This window comes from Eleginops maclovinus, chromosome 12 (genome assembly GCF_036324505.1).
Source record: "Eleginops maclovinus isolate JMC-PN-2008 ecotype Puerto Natales chromosome 12, JC_Emac_rtc_rv5, whole genome shotgun sequence".
NCBI classification, from domain to species: domain Eukaryota; kingdom Metazoa; phylum Chordata; class Actinopteri; order Perciformes; family Eleginopidae; genus Eleginops; species Eleginops maclovinus.
In genome coordinates, this window is record NC_086360.1 from 25,759,498 (window position 1) to 25,777,795 (window position 18,298).

At 44.0% G+C, this 18,298-nt stretch overlaps 1 protein-coding gene across 1 annotated transcript in view; it reads right to left on the bottom strand.

The window, feature by feature from the left end:
* kat6a (K(lysine) acetyltransferase 6A) overlaps positions 1-14,927 on the bottom strand; it is a 35,120-nt gene extending 20,193 nt beyond the window's left edge. The window contains 2 exon segments of the mRNA XM_063897410.1: positions 11,701-13,180; positions 14,798-14,927. Of these exon segments, the coding sequence (XP_063753480.1) occupies positions 11,701-12,438 (738 nt within the window). The 5' untranslated portion in view covers positions 12,439-13,180; positions 14,798-14,927.
* Positions 14,928-18,298: the final 3,371 nt, after the last annotated feature.

Sequence of the window (18,298 nt, forward strand, 5' to 3'; positions counted from 1 at the left end):
CCAAGGGAGCTATGTGGCGGGCCATGGTTTGGGAAATTGACACACTCACTAGCTAAATGGCCGGTGGACAAAAAGCTGTTTTTGTGTTTAAAAAAAGCCTTATTATTTTATATTGGACCAACTTTATGTGTGTTGTTTCAAATTTTCAAAAATGGTTTTTAATAATTGAATTTGAAGTTTTTATATTAAACCAAAAAATATCTCTCTCAGTTATAACAGAGATAGAAGTACTTTCCATCCCTTTTCATCACCATTTACTCAGCAGAAAGTTAGCCTGTTATTTTAAGTGATATCTTACGAGACAGATACTGTAATCACATCGTTTTAGGAAAGTTACAAATTCCATATTTTACTGTGTTGCACAACTTCTATCACTTATTATGGATTTACAGAATAGGCGCAGAAATGATGTATCAAGTAGAAAAAGGTGCATTATTCTCAAACAAACCATGAAAACCTTGTATAAAAGGCACAGTGAGGTCATAACATGCACTTGAGCTCACAGAGGAGCAATCCAATAATTATTTAAATGTGTTAAAAACACAACTTGACATTTAGCGAGGATGCTGCTGCTGCTGCAAGGTTTCAGCAGGACATCAGAGAGAGGCTCTGAGCTGCAGAGAGCCGGCCAGGCAGCGGGGAGGAGACAGGGACCACAGCGTGATTTATTGGGTTCATTTCCTTCTGACTCAGGCTCCCCGCTACACCCCCCACCCACCCAGCTAACAGCACAGGGACAGAGAGAGCATGAGAAACAAAAGGTATGAAGAGAGATGAAGAGAGGCTGTGGAGGATGAGGAAGATAAGCACCGAGAGGAAGATAGAGTCTTACCTGGAGATAAATGTATCTTCTCGCTCTATTTCTGAAACCATTTTGCACTCTTACCGTCAGAATGGTGATCTTACACTGGATTATACTGTAGGCTGCCATTCAAGATCGTTTTTATATAGTCTAATCTTTCGCTCATTGTCTTAATTACACTTTAGCTCTTCAATGTCAGAAAATAATGAAAATTGGCCATTCCAGTTTCTCCATTTCCAAGCAGGTGTCTTAAATAACCAATTAACCAAGAATAATAACCAAGTCAGTTCAAAACCCAAACACATTCAGTTTAATAGGATATAAAACCAAGATAAGCAAGAAATCGCAATATTTGAGAGGCTGAATACAGCATTTTCTGCATCAAGGATCACCTCAAAATAGTTGCCAATCCTTTCTTCTTTCGATGTCCTAATCTAGTCGCTGCAGCTGTATTAAAAGGGACCTGAAAGCATGATGAAAAGAGATACACCGGGCTGCAAAACAAACCAAACAAAGTCACTGAAGACAAATGTAAGTCGGCGGCGAGAAAAAAACAAAAAGAGGGAGTGTGAAAAAAGACAGAGTGAGGACAAAAATAAGAACCCAGAGGGCAAGAGAGTGAAGGAGATGGAAAGTGTAAGGAAAGAGAGAGAATGTGCAGCAGCAGCCTGCGTGAGACCAACACCTCCATCATTCCTGACGCTTAACCCCTTCCCAGCTGGAGGAGGTCAACTGCTCCTCTCGCCCTGTGAGCGCTCGAGTAAACACGAGCAGAAAGAGAGCGTCGCCTCTCACACACACACACACACACACACACACACACAAACGTTACAGCGGGGCTTCAGTTACTGGCTGCCACTGTAAATTAATCCCCAGTAGATACTAAAAAATGAAAAGCTAATCCTCCCTTCATGACAGGGATATTGGAACAGTGAAACACAATCCTTAAAGTCCTCCTGAGAGATGTTTTTCCTCAGCCTTTTTTTATTCCTACCTCGTCCAGCAGCGGCTGCCAGGACAACACAACATCGCCCAAATTGACTGACTGCTAAGTGTCATGGATTTCGACTGGAGATTTGTGTGTGTGTATGCATGCGTGTGTGTCTATTTTGAGGCTGTGTGTGTTCATGCTTTGGCATGCGCCTGTCTTTTTCCAACGTTAAAGACCGCTCAGGAACCAAATCGTGTTCAGAGCCAGAGAGACACGCCTTGTGGCAACTGCAAGCAACTCTCTGCAGCAGCTGGCAGGATGAGAAGCGCCTAACAAACATGTCTGACAAGGTGGTATAGAAATACACACCTACTGCACACACACAGGCAGGTGAAAGAACCCTAGGCTCAGTGTACTCACACACCCACTCATGTTTTATGGATCACTGAAAATTGAGCTCTAATTAAGCCTGTCTAATAACTACTTTGTGAGACGATAATTGTCCATTTAGTGGCACTGATGTAACGAGAGTACAGGCGCATTAGGATGTAAACACACCCTTTTAAACAAGCAATGAACTTCTAAGTATTAATAGTATGCAGACATTAGAATATAATCCACAATATCCTCACTAAATAAAACAAATACAATAAAAAGATAAATGATTTCTGGATTTCTCAGCATAAATTGCACTTAAATAATATTGAAGGAGCCAGATTTACGGTCTCTGTGTTTTTATTATGTGCTATTTCTCATGCATTATTGGTGGAGGGCGTGCACTGGAGCTTGGGGAGGAGATAGTGGTGGTTTAACCTGCCTGCAGTCACTCACTCACTCGTGGTTTTGTATGGACAGAAAAAATGAGGCGTAAGACAGGAGGAGAGGTTTTCTGTTGACCACAATTTCTTCACAATATTCCACCTCAATCAAATAAATGGTCCAACGTACCGAAGGAGTAGAGCGCTTTTGTTTGAGCTAGTCCAAGGGGTTTTCTTTACCCGTATATAGCCCCTCCTGGCTTTTCTTTTGGACTTCCTATAGCCGCGATAAAAAGTTCAACATTTGGCTCAGGGGGTTTGGATAGGCATTCATTCCTCAAGGAGGAAATATACTCCAGTCTCAGTATCATTCCCTAAAATGTAGGGACTTTTATGCACAAAAAGTGGAAATAAACCATAACTAAGTTTGATGCGAGTAGAAACAACATCGCTTCTCTCTCATTTGGCTTGGACCCAACATGTTCCCACACTTGAGCCGTGGTAGAGTTGCTAACGTAAAGATGATTAGATTTCTTGGGACGTGAGACAAGATGTGCATCATCATAGAGAGCAAGCGAGGAGACATTGCCGTTTTTAAAATCGAATTTCAGTGAAATCGTTACTTTGGAAAGAAATGCATTAAATCCGAATAAAAAAGGTAAACACTTAAGTTCAAATATATTGTTTTTTAGGAGCAGTACAGTATTAGAAAACACATTATCATGATCAAGTGCATCGGTATTTCCTCTACACCTACACATGGAGGTAATGGGTCTTATATTGAAGTAAGAATTGGCCAAGATCTTTGTTTGTTTCCAGAATTGTGGAAATTAACACTTGGGGCTGCATGCTGCATTGTCTGAGACCGAGTGCAGAGGGATAATAGGATTTAGAAAACAACTAGTGGTGGCCTGGTTTCCCCTTTATACACTGGCTTCTGTTATCCAAAGACAGAGGACAGGAGAGCGAGACAGGAATGAGAGAACAATGGAGGAAGGACGAAAGGGAGAGGGAGAAAAAGGGGGGAGGAGGAAGGATGAAAGGCAATGGGAGAAAAAGAGAAAGAGGGAAAAGCGGTGCTGTTGTCCTTGTCTCGTTTCAAGTCAAGGATCTCATTAACATGGGAGCCCAATCTCAGCATCCCCCCCCCCCCCACCAACACCTCACTTTCCTTATGGCCGCCCCCACCTCCAACACAAACTCATTGATCAGTGTTTCAGGACACAGCGAGCAGCCGAGGCAACACACAAACAAACACATTCGTACTTATCGACATTAGATGCACGAGCAGTAAAAACACACCTCAACACACCGGTCACACTTCACACTGAGTATTTCATCCATATCCTTATTCTCTTACATTCAAAAAGTATCCTAAGTGTTGTTTTTGCTTATTTAAAAGGCTGCATTGCAGTGAATTATGTAATTTTCTGAAAATACCAGACTGTTTCAGCTTTACAATCCCTTGCCTTTACCTGCTTAGTCCTCATATTGACATTCCTGTTGATCATATCGAATTCTAATGGTGTAAATATTGTGTGAAAGCAAAGGTGAACCCGACAATATGTTCACAATATCCATAAATCTGTTCAGAAGACATTTAGATATTGGAGTTCCCTTCCTATCAGTCCAGAAATACAAAGAGATATAGATATCAGTAGTGGAAGCACTCATTTTAGTACACACTGGATATTATTTTTAAGCAAGTTCTTTATGTAAAGAAGTTGTGTTAGAAGTATAGGGCCTGCATTTAAAAGTGAACACGTATTGGCATTAAAGGGAACTTAAAGTCAAAGTACTCCTGCGTATCAGGCCATTTGAGATTCATCTACAGCTCCGGAAAAAATTGAGAGCACTCCAAATGTTTCTTAAATCTTTATCTCTACATGTACGGCAGCCAGTCTGGTGTCTGTTTTACTGATTAACCTATTTAAGCTGGGAAAGTGTTGTCGCATTTCTACCATTGAAACCGGGGGCGCTGTTGCGTCATTCTACCATTGAAGCCGGGAAAGCGGATATGTAATTTTCTGGTAATTATCAGCCTCTTAGCCCAATGAAATGCATCAGAATATACACGTGGCATTGTTCTGATTTTTTTTCGAGCAATCATGGCCGACAGACTACCTGCGGAGGGAACTCTGAAATTAGTGACGGTACTGATATTGACGATCTGCACAGCGCTGATGACATTATTGCTGACGACTTTGAACCCGTCGAACCAATCGACCAGGATTTATGGTTAAGACATACGTTTGAAGACGATGATGACCATGAGTTCGAAGGTTTTGAAACCGAGTGGAGGACGGAGAATTACCACTCTAATCCACACCGTTTTTTCAACCGCACCCCAAGGGGTGAAAGTCGATTTACCTGCAGAGGTCACTCATGAAAGCCACAGCTGTAAGCTCTCAAACACTTTTTGAATTGTGTTTCTATCTGCGACAGAGGCTGAGAAATCAATTATTTAGTAGGCGTTGACACAATTGCTGAATTTCCAGAAAAACTTCAGGGTTTAGGGGGCTCTTCTAAAATCGCCCATAGGTTTTACAGGCATTTTTTCCAGGCGTTTTAGGCCTAAATGGGTTAATGTGTCACGGCCGGTGAGGGTGGAGCTAGTTGATTTATATTGGCTAATAACCTGACTCTGTAAAGTAGCTAGAGCTGTCACATAAAAGTAGTGGAGTAAAAGTACAATATTACAGTGCATATAGTGTAGTGGAAGTATGAAGTATCATAAAATAAAAACACTCCGGTAAAGTACCTCAAATCTTACTGAAATACAGTTCCTTCATTACACCCCACCAGTCATGGATATACAAGTCGACCAGTAGCACAGCGACCCTAAGTCCCACTAAAGACGTTAAATGGACTGGCCTACATTGTAAAGTGACATCTACAACAACCCAGGGAAGACCGTGTGTTGTGCCAACGTGCCCCCCCCCTTCAGCAAAGCGTCCCCCTCCATTACAGTGGAGGTTAGCCAGGGAGCACAGAGCTAAATCACTGCATCAAACAGAGTGGGAGTGGTGGTGGTGGTGGTGGGGTGGGGGGGGGCAGACTGGCTGAGCTCCAGCCATCACTTCCACAGCTGCTCAACACATTGGCTCCATTTGTGGGGTGGTGAGGTTAGCCATACGCTAGGCATCACACAGCTACACTTCCCGTGCCAAGTGCCATTCACATCACAGTCACACCGGTGAGCTGGAGGTAAGTGCCCCCCCCCAGCACTGACACTACTACTACTACTAATGCTGTTTCTATACACTGGAAGCCTGGTTGTAATCCTAATTACTTCTGAAAGACACGGTCCAGATGTTGAGTAGTAACAGCACGTTCTGTGGATTGTCTTCGTCTAACTTAGGGACAGCCTTTCCGGAACAGATTTCAAATGTCATTTTTCACTTTTTGACCGGACAAATTACACTCAATTCCCCACGATTTTATTTAATTGGCAGCAGAACTTTAAAAGAAAGAAATGTTTTACGAGTCCCACAGGGGGGACATTTACAGTGTTACAGCAAACGAACAGCAGGTAAAAAAAAAAGGGCATTAAATAATACAAATAATGACAATTGAGCACACAACCACGGCTAAAATCAGTAGCAGCAATTTAGAGTGACATAGATAGCATTACAGTATTGTGAACTTAAACATTTATAAAAAGATGTACAAAAAGGTATTATAGCGCCGTGCAACTGCAGTGTTTATATTGCAGGTTTATTGTTTTATCAATCCTTTGATTCCTTAAATTATTTAGCCAAACCGGGTACATGCACACTGCTGCTGCGGGCTGGGTGGTATCACTTTTTTTTTGGCCCCCCAACAAAAACACACCTGACCAATGGTGGCCCTCATGAGTCTTATGTGGTGAACGAATCAGGATGCATTAAACAACTGCAAAATGTAAACCATTTTCTTGAGCGTACCACAAAACAACTAACAACAAAAGCACCGTTTGAAAAGGTAAACAAATCCCCCCCTTTCCCTGAAACTGCAGAGTGCACATTTAAATGCTCCCCCCAGGGGACTCCTTTCACTGCCGCACCGCTCGAGCTCCCTTCTTCAATGGTATTGTGGTATACGAAAGATTGATATCGTACGGTATGAAGTTCACGGGAATTCGTTGTGAAACGGTATAGCACCCAGCACTCAATGCTAGAACAACGCATGGGTATAGAGTTGTGCCTTTCAGATGTGTCGGAAAGCATTGATTTCAGGTGTGCAATTGCAGCAACCAATCCCATCAATGCATATATGATAACACCCCACAAAAGCACAACAGGCAAGAAACCACCAAATGGTAAAGAAGATAAAGTGTTCGTCACGATGTGTGTGAACTGACCCTTTAAAGAAACCACTGCTCTACAGTTTTTCCATTTCCTTGCCTACGTGTACCACTGAATGTCATTTAAGAACTGGGTCTGTGGAAGCATTGCGGCATTAGTCTGGAGCTGGTGCCGTCGGAGAGTGGAACAACCTTATAATAAAAATAATATTGGGTCAACTGAGGCCAGGGCTCTGCAGTAAATGGAGGCAGACACCAAGAACAGCTACCTCCTTGAAAAACGGAGCTGTCCAAAATCTGAAAGTCAAGCTGACTATAGAGTCCAGGGAGACCGTTTCATTGCACCCAGCTTAGTCACTTTCCCAGCATTCCTGTGGTGTGGTTGCTGCTAACCCTGAGAATGTTTCCATCCATTCGGGACACACATGAAATCCTCTCCTGTGACTACACAACAAATGAAGCAAACGAGGGGGCAAATGGACGAGGAACAGACGCAGGTTGAATCTGAGACATATAATCGATGTACTCCCGGCCCTCCGAGTGACTCTACATGATGTCCTCACCTTGAGCCACACACAAGCAGAGGTGGTGTGTGTGTGACGTTAGAGACACATGAAGGGGTTGATCCAATACTGGGAAAGTGGAATGAGTTACAGCTGATAAATATATCCATTATGGATCATAATAAGCTAATGTTGCAGCTCTTCAGGCCTCATGATAATAACCGTATCGACTTGTGGGCGATAAATGGACATGAACTCCACCATTTCTGCTGACCTTGATAATGATCGCTGTGTTTACCTGCGTGTTTGTTTACCCTACAATGTCACATGTTAGCCAACAGAATAACCTGTCAGAGAGTCAAGACAACAGAAAGTTATTGTCCTTTAAAGAATTACTCAAATAGATCACAACAAATTGCTTATTTTTGCAGCTCTAATCAATAAGTTACCAATGAATGATCTCACCTAGGTACATATTGCGTGTTGTCTTTACACAAGATGATATTAAGTCAACATAAAGTCGAGACGTGGCACTTTTTGTTGACGGGGCCAAAGATTCCATTTTATTTATCGTTCTAGTTTTATGTAATTAATGTTTGAGCCTATTTACTGAGGGTGTTTTGAGTTCATTGCTGTTTGAAAGGTTGACTTGCATTATGTTGGTACTATATAATCATGATATAATTTGTATTAAATGTCAGAAAGTGACAATAACATTGCTTTAAATATTACATTTGATGCGCATAATATCCAATTCAAACAAAAGTAGTTACTGTGTCAGCTCCCACTACCACAAAGGAACCAGTAGCTGTAGGATGTCGGCCTGTTACGGTGTCAGTGGGATGTTTTGGAGGGAAATCTCCACAGCCACAGCACTGTGTACAAGCAGAAAATGACACTGAGGGTGTTTTTCACACGTCCTCGCCGTGACACCGCTCGTCGACATCGAGAACTCTGGTTCACCCCGCTCCAGCTGTTGAGGAGAGGGCAACCGCAGGGCAGGGAGATTTCTCTTGCCTATTATGACGGGACAAACATCACACACACACACACACACACACACACACACACACAACTATATACTCACATGGATATACACACAAAGGCTCAGCATCGAGGCCATCCCACCTAATGGCCGTAGCCTCATACTGCTAACGGGCGCTCAGGGAGGCAATGAGGTTAGCCATCTATATATCCATGACCCCTGGTTGACTTCGCTCCCCCCATTCAACTCCCCCTTCATGACCTGACATTGGCACGCTATTAGGGTGAGAAGGGGGGAGACAAAAATAGGGTCTGGGACCCCGTTTGAATGGAGCGCTCAGACACAAATATCAGCGTGTTGAGTACACAAATCTCCCCGCAAATGGGGTCAAAGCCAGTGCTTAGCTATTTGTTTTCATTCCCCCACTCCTCACTGCCTTCACTCACACACACACACACACACACACACACACACACACACAATCCCCCTTTCCTTGGGAAATCATAACTGTTAGCAATCATGCGGGGCAATATGGCAATGATGCAGCGTTGGAAGAGGGAGAGCGGAGGAGAGTGATCATGCAACATCGACTCTGTCTTCCACGCACAGTTTGTATCTCCTAGACGCGTATGTCACTCGCAGAGACAAACAGATACATCAAGAAACAACACACCAACAGACACACGTGACTGAGTGGCAATAAGGTTGCATCCTCTGGAGAGAGATATGAAGGCGACATCACAAGGAGAGGCAGCGAGGGGGGATAAACAGGCTCGAGTGAATGCCAGACGCAAATGTCAGTCCTGCATGCCCCATCTAGCCCAGAGATGACGAGACTCACAAACAAAAGGAAAGCCTCCCTGTTCATGTCCACACATTCATTTCAAATCTTAGACTGGTGCACAATTTTCACTCATGCAACAGGGTGGGATTTTGTTGTGCTCAAGCTCCTTCTCTTGACGGTAAAGGTTGATTAAACCGGATTTCAGATGTCTTGTTTAGTCTGCAATTAAATCTTTAATGCATTCCCTTGTTTGTGTTTTGATTTGGTTCGAGAGGCAGAGGATCGGGCCGATCAGTGGCTGAGTCAGAAGAAAGAGGAGTTTGATCTCAGTTCCTCTTAAGAGTCGGCCATCTGCAGCCAAGCAGGTCACTGTGTTAGGCCGACCCCATGTGACTGCAGGCTGCTCTCTGGGCTAATCCTACTTCATGTGTGTGTATGTGCTGAACACACACACAAACACACACAGGGGCCAGATAAAGCCAGGATGTAGTCAAAACAGTGTTTAAGGCTGCTTTAGTGTACTTAAAATCTGCTGGCTGTCTGATAACCCGAGTGACACACGAGCCAATGAAGGGCCACTAGGCCGGCACACAGCAGCTCCGGCGGGTTTATTTACATGCTGGTTGTTAGAACGCCCGTACGCACATCTGCAGGCATCTAAAGTACAGGATTTATGACATGCGATGTGTGGTCTCGTGTCAGAACACACTTAATTCGTGTTTATGTCCGTGCCATTCTGCGTCCCCCCCCCACTTTGAGTGCAGTTGAATGGTTTAATGTGTGTGTACATATGTCCCTGGCCCTCTAGAAGCAGAGGTTAGCAGCCGGCTGCTCTCTGATCAGGTTACAGAAGTGGGTGTGTCTCCTCTCTCCTCTGTCGCCTGCATGTCTGCCTCTCCCTCTTTCTGTCTCTCTTGCTTTCTTCTCCCTCTCACCCCCCCCTTACTGGTTGCAGAGGCCTGTAGTTTGCGTCATCCAAGCCTCTTCCTCTGGTAGCACTACCCACCACCGCTCTCACTTGTCTTATGTTGCTCTCCTTTCCTTTCTCCCATCCTCTCAGCCATCTCCAGACAGGGAGCAGCCCTACAGCTGGTCCACACTCCCTGCAGGAGGCTGGGAGGCATGTGACTCTCCCCCTTGACCTCCATGTCTGCTGGCCCACCAGTCGCCCACCCATCACCACTCTGATGTTCCTCGTCTGGACGACGTGCACTCCTGAGAGTCTGCCACTCATAATTACCCGAAGAATATAACCTGGTTCAGTGAGGTCTTTCTCACACGGATTCTGACCTGATACCCCGGTTACATGCTTTAATCCAAATCGACTTATTCAATACTGTGGGCAATCCCCACAGGATCAATTTGGGGTGAAGTGTCTTGCCCAGAGACACAGCGACATGCTTACTGCAGTTCACTGTTCAACCCAAACTGATGAATATGGCTACTAGTAGAAGTACTTTTACACACACTACTGCGGATGTGCTGAAAAATCACACATAATAAAATGTATACGTTTTTTTGTGTACAATTAATGTTTGAAATTGGCAATTTGAGACATCAAAATACATTTTACTTGTTGAACAGGTGGTTTTTGTTGTATAACTGAAGTGACTGAGAATTGAGAAACACAAATTATATTTTCTGTAAAACTTCTGCAAGTTTAGCATCAATAAAAAGGTTCATTTTTGTCTGACGTTTGCCTTTCTGAGTTTAGATTACTGCAATAAGTTGATATAGTTTATCCACTCCATCATCTTATCCACACTTTACATGCCATCATTTGCCACACTGCCTCTATGAGCACACAGTGGATTAGACAAGACCCTGAAATAAGCACACACGTACTAATTTAGGAACAATTTTGGTAAAAAAAATGTATTCTGACTTGAAATGTGTCCCAAAACGATAAGGAAAGCTGGGCATCCCCACGGATAACGTTGGAACACAGAGCTTCAGACCCCAGTTTGTAGAGAGACCCTCACTCTGGCGTATTTCTGATCCTACAGATGTTGCTCCGCCCATCTCAGCCACTACGAAAATAACTTTGCAATGTGCTTTCTGCTGGAAACCACAACACCATATGGCGGCATGAAAACTCACAACTAACAATCACACAGTCGGTGCCCATACTGTGCTGTAATACATCCCAGTGCTCTGGGCCACAACCTATTTGAATGAAAGAGAGAAAATACACTGCCAATGTCTCGGGTGTTGCCAGCTGTTGGATCTGGACAAATCTGGGTGTGCAGCAGCTATTATGTAAGTAGAGAGTGCTGATTGGATTGCAAAAAGAAAGAGAGTGTTTTCTGTTTCATTCACAGATCCCACTCGCTTTCTGTCTGTTACTCCACAGCTTTAAAAGAGGAGAGAGCAGATTTGGTGTCACTATTTTCTCAACTGGAGTTGTTGTTGAACAGGATATCCATTATCTTATCAGATAAATGTGATGCCAACAGATCAAAGTGCTTTACACCCACTTGTCTTTTTCAAGAGTAATGTGTACAATAAAACGTTGCTACCACAGCTGATCAGCAACATCTAATGATAGTTGTGCCATAGGGAAGTGAAGAGTTGGTTATTATTAAATGTGTGTAAGGGTGAGGTGCATGTACACAGCTTCACATGTGAGTTTAAGGCATATGTGTGCATTACCTTGTCTTTCTCATGAGGTAACAACCGGACAGGAGCCAGTGACTCCAGAGACACCGTCCCGGTCCCGTCATCTAGGGAGCTGCTGCGGCTGATGAGCTGGAACATAGGACCCTGCTTGGCCACGCGTCCATGGGCCACTGCCCTCTTCAGGGCCACCCTCAGCTGCTGGTGGAAGATGCCGGGCCCCATGGAGCCACTGCCTGAAAGGTAGGCCGCCACATCAGCCTGGCACTTGAGAAAGCGCTCAATGTTCTTTAAGCAGGAGCCGCCTGGCTCATGGAGCCCCTCCAGTGCTCGCTTGATCAACTTGTTCCAGTCGAGTCCTGGTTTCTTCCCCGAATAGGAGTGAGAACTACTACTACCACCACCACCACCAGCACCAACACCACCACCACAACCACCACCACCACCACCACCGCCGCCGCTGCTGCTGCTTCCACTTCCACCTCCTCCTCCTCCTCCTCCAGAGCTGCCACCACCTTTGGGCTTGGGCAGGGCCAATCGCCCAGGGTTGTCAGGGTCCTTGTAGGAGTTGAGACCTTTGTTTGTGACCTTAAGGATGGTACCATCCTTGACGCTAAGCTCCAACTGCTCCAAAACAGTTTTGCGGTCCAAACCATGGGACATGTTGACTGCATTGCAAATGCGCTCCTCGGATGGTCGCTGCTTCTGCTTTTTCACTTTCTTTATGGCCTCTAGGATCCATTGGGTGTACATTGGATTGGCCAGTTTCACCATGGTTGCAGTCAGGGTGTGTGCAGGGGCCCTGAAGCCTCACCGCAATGACCCAAACACAAAAAAGGAACTGTAAGCGAAGGAAACTCCTGGCCTGCGCCGTAGCGCCGCCTCCTCCTTCTCTTTGCCCTCTGTCTGCGTACTATCCCTTGTCCTGGGGTCGCACAGAGAGTCCCTCAGAGGCTGAGTATGAGCAACACGGTGATGAGCAGCTGACCATAGCACAAACCCCCCGAGCCAACCCTCCACCCGGTAAAATGCTGTCCACTCACCACCCACTCCCAGCCAGGTGAAGGTCCCTGGCGAGAGGCAGGGGGAGTGGAGGAAGTTGCAGGTCTATTAGCCACGTAAACTCCCACAGCACACAATGAAGGGTAGAGTAGATCTTGGTGATAAGTGCTCTGAAATGTTGGTGTTCTCTCTTTTTGCAAAACACCTTTACAAAGACAATAAAACCTGACTGGTTAGTTTCCTGCCACCGATTCTCAATGCAAGTTGGAAAAGTAGATCATGGTATCCAGGACATGAAATTAGTGTTTCAATGATTACGATGAGGGCAATGCACTCTGTAGATTATAACAGTCCACACGATTGCATCCACGTTTCCTCGTTGTCGTTTCTCGCTGACTTTTACTCTTCGAGCAGTCTGGGCTTCTCAGCTCTGGGACGGAACAGATATCTCACCCCAGGGAGCAGCCACGACTGATCACCTTCACGCCTATTGCACTTCAGTAGCTGACAAACCCTGCACAGAAAACACACACAGACAGAGGTTAGCAAAATCTTGAAAAAAAAACAATACATTTAGATGAAGCAGTAAGCACACAGCAACAAAGTTAGGTCTTAAAGGGATGATGAGTTTGAGATAACGTATGAGAGGGTTCACTTTTATAAACACATACAGCCCCCCACATGTATAAACAAAGCCATGCATGTCCTCAAATAGCACTAGGAAGTTTACTTAAGCACTGCCAAATAAACGGGGAATCTAGAAGAGGAAGACTACTGTTACACATCTTGATAATGTGTTTTATAAACCATATAAAACGTATAACACATATATATAAAAGCAAGAGCAGCAGAATTGACAACACATAGGTAACGTTATGACCATAAACAACCACTAAAATGGCACAGGTGTCTCACAACATGATGGAAATGATCATGTATAAAAAAAAGGTAAACAGCACAATCCTAAAAAGTTAACTTGCAAGTTGAACATATAGCTAGTTGGTTTGGTAAGGTAAACATCATGAATGTCCATAAAAAGCACTAGGAAGTTTGGTTAAGCTCTACCAAAAAACTGTACATTAAGAAGAGGAAGAATCTGACTACTGTTACACAGCTTGATAATGTTATTTATGCACCATATGACTCTTATATATGTAACAGCAAGTGTAGACGAACAGGTGGATGGCCGTAACCCTAAACAACCTCTAGCATGGCACAGGTGTGTCACAAAATGACAGAAAGGACCATGTATACAAATGTAAACAACCTCTTCCAAAACCTTCACTTGCAAGTTGACCATAGGGCCAGTTGGGTTGCTAAGGTAAACATGATGCAGTCAAAACATAGACTGTTAGCAAACATTAGCTGAGATGCTAGCTAAAAATACAGAGCTAATTCAATTGCCGCATTGCCAAACTGTCTCCTGGCTTGCTATGTACTCTCTCTGACATGATATGATGTTGCTAAGTGTCTGACAACAAGCCTTCCCGCTTACTGCTGTTGTTTAGCGAGCTAACGGGAGAAGCTAGCCGCCGAGCTAACGTTACCGTAATGTTACTGAAATGTAAACAGCCCGAAACGAGGGGTTAGCCAGCGCTCGGGCTTCAAATGCAAACGTTTTCCTCCTTTGGGTGATATTTCAGACCACACTGAGCATCAAACCGAGGAAAACAATATCCTTTTGAATGTCATTCAGATATAAACGGTAAACCGCGGCCTGGAAAAAAGGCACAATGCAACTTACAGACGGCCATCACGGCTAGCGGGCAAGTGCAGAAAAAAATAGAGTCTGCAGCACTACATGCTAAACGGCCTCCTTGTTAGCCCTTTTCTCTGGGCGAGGAGCCCGCTTAGACTCGCTGACTTCCTCCCTCCCACGTAACCACACAGCCTGCGGTGCAGTGAACACAAGGCCGCTGGAGCCGAGGATCTAGGCCTCCTTTTCCTCCTCCATATCCCCCCACACCCACCTCCGCGATCATCATCCCCTCCGTACCCCTCTCTCCCTCTCGCGGTTCCCCCCAGAAAATCCCGAGCTGGTGGTCCCGGTTCTGGTTTCCAAAAGGGAAGTAAGGCACACCGTGTTAAAAAAAACGCTTAGATATCCCATCCGGCGTCCGCTGCTACTCACCGGGAATTCAGAGTCCAACCGCCGTGGAGAAGGTGCCAAAAACCGTGCGTAATGGAGACAACAACAAGGCTAAAAAATGCAGCCACAGAGCAGGGGTTCTAGAGCCGACGCCATCTTTGAGTGAAACAGGAGCACGGAGGTGGGGGAGGGGGGAACAGAGAACCGTCAGGCAGGGCCAAGGGACCGTCTGCATGGTGCGAGAAGAAGATCCAGGGGAGGGAAAATTCACTGCAAGACGCATGGGGGAGGCGGGGGGGTGCTGTTGCTATGAGAGGGGTGTGGATATTGCTGGAGCACATGAAATGGAAGAAAGGGACAGATGGTGGTGCTGCTGGAGGAAGGAAAAAAATAAAAAAGAGCGGATAGGTGTTCTCGCATTCTGAGATTCAAGGGAGAGTCTGCATTTTGCACAGCAGTTGTAGAAGAAAAAAGAAATCAAAGCCAATGAGCGTGCCTTAACGTTAGAGGGTATTTAAAGATCAAAGTGAGACACCCCTCCACACTGCAGTGTATTGTAGCAGCTGTGTGTTTTTTATAAAGATGGGAGGGGAGACACACAGATTCTGTCCCCCGGAGATGATTCAAGATTCAAAGGCTTTATTGTCATATGGCAATGAACATCTTAAGTCCCGGTCTCTTCCAACAATGCAACATAAATATATACAAGACATATAAAATAAATGAAATAGTGCAAGATTAAGTTGCAAGTCCTGCAGGAGAAGTAAACTATATACATGTCAAATAAAATACAATGAGCTGAATATTGCAGAGACCAAGTAAATGCAGGCATGTGAAATAGATGATCATATTTAACAGTGTGTGTAGCTATTCAAATACATGATAAAGCATGGTAGTATACGTCTATGTGGATTAGTCTGCTAATGCATTGCTCCTCAGACAGTGAAACTGACTGTTATCTTTACACCTAAGAACATTATTATGTAAGCTGTCTGCCGCTGATCCACTTTTCTTTTTTTACATTTCATAAAATGACAACTGAGTCTATTTTCTTATAATTTATGAGTTTTTTTTAACGGCGCTCTGTGCGACATTAATCACAGCATCTGGTAACAGATGGAAGCAACGTAATGTAAAGGTATCACATTTAATCACCAGTGTGCTCAATTTAAAGTAATTTACACTTGGTATAAACAATTCTGGGATACTTATAGGCCTAATAAAGTTAAGCTTAAAATTAAATATGCAGTTTAATCCAAGATCAAATGTACATTAAAGAGCCTTGAAAATGTACTTCATTGATCGGATTGTTTTTTGAAAGGTCTTTCATCTTTGTTGATGTGCAAATGGAGCTAACGTGATGCAAGAAAAATGATCTTATCGTTTTAAAGAAAATGTAAATTTAGCATTAAAAGCGAGACTATGAATCATGCCTCAAAACACCAAGAGATGTGCAAAATATCAAATGATGCGTTGTAATTTATAATTTTGCCTTGGGGACATTCAAACAACTTAAGTACACCCTCCTAATTCATGAGAGAAACAATCAATAAAGGAAAACTGATTTTGCTGATTAAATTTCATGTTCATGGTGATACAGAGGCACTTGCATTGGGAATCTGGCAGCAATCTTCCTTTTCTATTACAGCCGTACACTGAAAGCTCCCTGGATGGAAATTAAATTATCTGCAGCTTTGTGTAAAATGATGTGTACAGCAGTCCTCAGAGACGGATTATAGAGTGTCTTATAGGGAGCAATTAGACCTGAGCTGTTCCCATGTTAGAGGTGTCTTGTGAGAGGGTGAACTGCTGTGGTGATCACATAAAAAGCAGTAAGGTCACACTTGTTTGTCTTGCACTTCTTCAGGGACGGATAAATCACACACCAATGACAGGGCAGTAATTATAATTAACGGTAGTGTTATTGCACAGATAAACAGTGTGGAGCGTTACCTCACGAACCGCTATTAGTGCGCCTCCTGAGGACTCACATATTACATCAGTGTGTACAGTACGGGCTAACAGATGGACAATACTCGGGAGGAGCGTGCACGGCATCTATCGTTCCACCGCCATGAATAAATAATGTTGTGTGCCATGATCTACAGCAGAGGCCATGTTCACCGATACACAACAACAGAAACAAACTGCCCCGGGTGGGGAGTGCTGGTGGAGGAGAATATGGAGTCTTTTGACTGTAATTTTGGTAAGATCACATTGATTTTCAGTCAGAAAGATGGAGGCAGAAGAACAACTTTGTGCAAATGAGTTCCGTCAACTTCTGCAATTGGAGAAATAAGAGCAGGAAACTTAATCATGAAGACGCCCTATAAGATTCCTGGGGTTTCCCTTTCCTGTAGTGTGTATTACAGGTTTGTGTGGATGTAAATGGTCTGCAAAGGTTCAAATACCAACGTTCCCACCAGAGGGAGTTTCTCTCCCCCTCACTCCCCCTCTGCCTGAAAGAAGTGACATCACTATGTAACACTTGTGCTTCTATGGGCTAGCGCTCCAACACATTGTACGTGATAGACTAAGGGGCGGGACACCTCTGCGTGGTTGACCAATCACAACAGAGCCGGCCAGCTAACCAATCAGAGCAGACTGGGCTCTGGTTTCAGACAGAGGGTGAAAAGAGGTGCTGCAGCACAGGCAGTATGTGGAAAATAAAGAGCTTTCTGAACATTACAGCATGGAGACATGTCCCAGGAGAGACACTAAATATTAATATGAACCTGAAAATGTCCTCTTTGATTAACAGAATAACTTTTACAGCAACTGTCACTGTTTCAAATGTAAAAGTCACAGAAAAAGTCATTTCAAATCATTTCAAATATACTTTTATTTAAACTTATAGTTCACCTGAGGATATATGAGCTTCATCATCATTCATCGTTTAATTCCCTTTAAAACACACTTATCATTATCATTACACGCTTATCAATACGCCTGGTGCTTCTTCACCCCTTGTGTAACTTTTGTTGTTTTTATTTAACTGCATTTTGTGCGATCTTGTTTGTGCCACAAAAAAAGCATGCATTTTAGTTTGAACTGTTAGTTTTTTGGGTTGTATAGACCAGGACCTTTTCCTTTCATGAAAAAATGTTAAGACTATTACTACATATGCAAGGCCAGTTTATTTATATAGCATATTTCCATATAAAACTCAAAGTGCTTTACAAAAAACAACAAAATGAACTCCTGTTTAAAACACCAGTTTCCCTATTAGTTTCTATCATCTACACAGCTAGGAAATTAGCATTGGGTAATAGCTTTAGCCCCCAACCCCAAATTGGTGTTTTGGTATGAGACCCTCAGCTTGTATTCTGTGTTTGGTGGAGAAAAGGAGACAGAAAGTAATCCTAAACCTCCTTTCATCCCCGCTAATCCCTCCTCTTTTAATTTCTATTCTCTGAGCATCCACCTGCTAGGGGCCCAGCACCAGTGTCCACCTGCCCCCTGTTACCACACACACGCACGCACGCACGCACGCACGCACGCGCACACACACGCACACACACACGCACACACACACACACACAC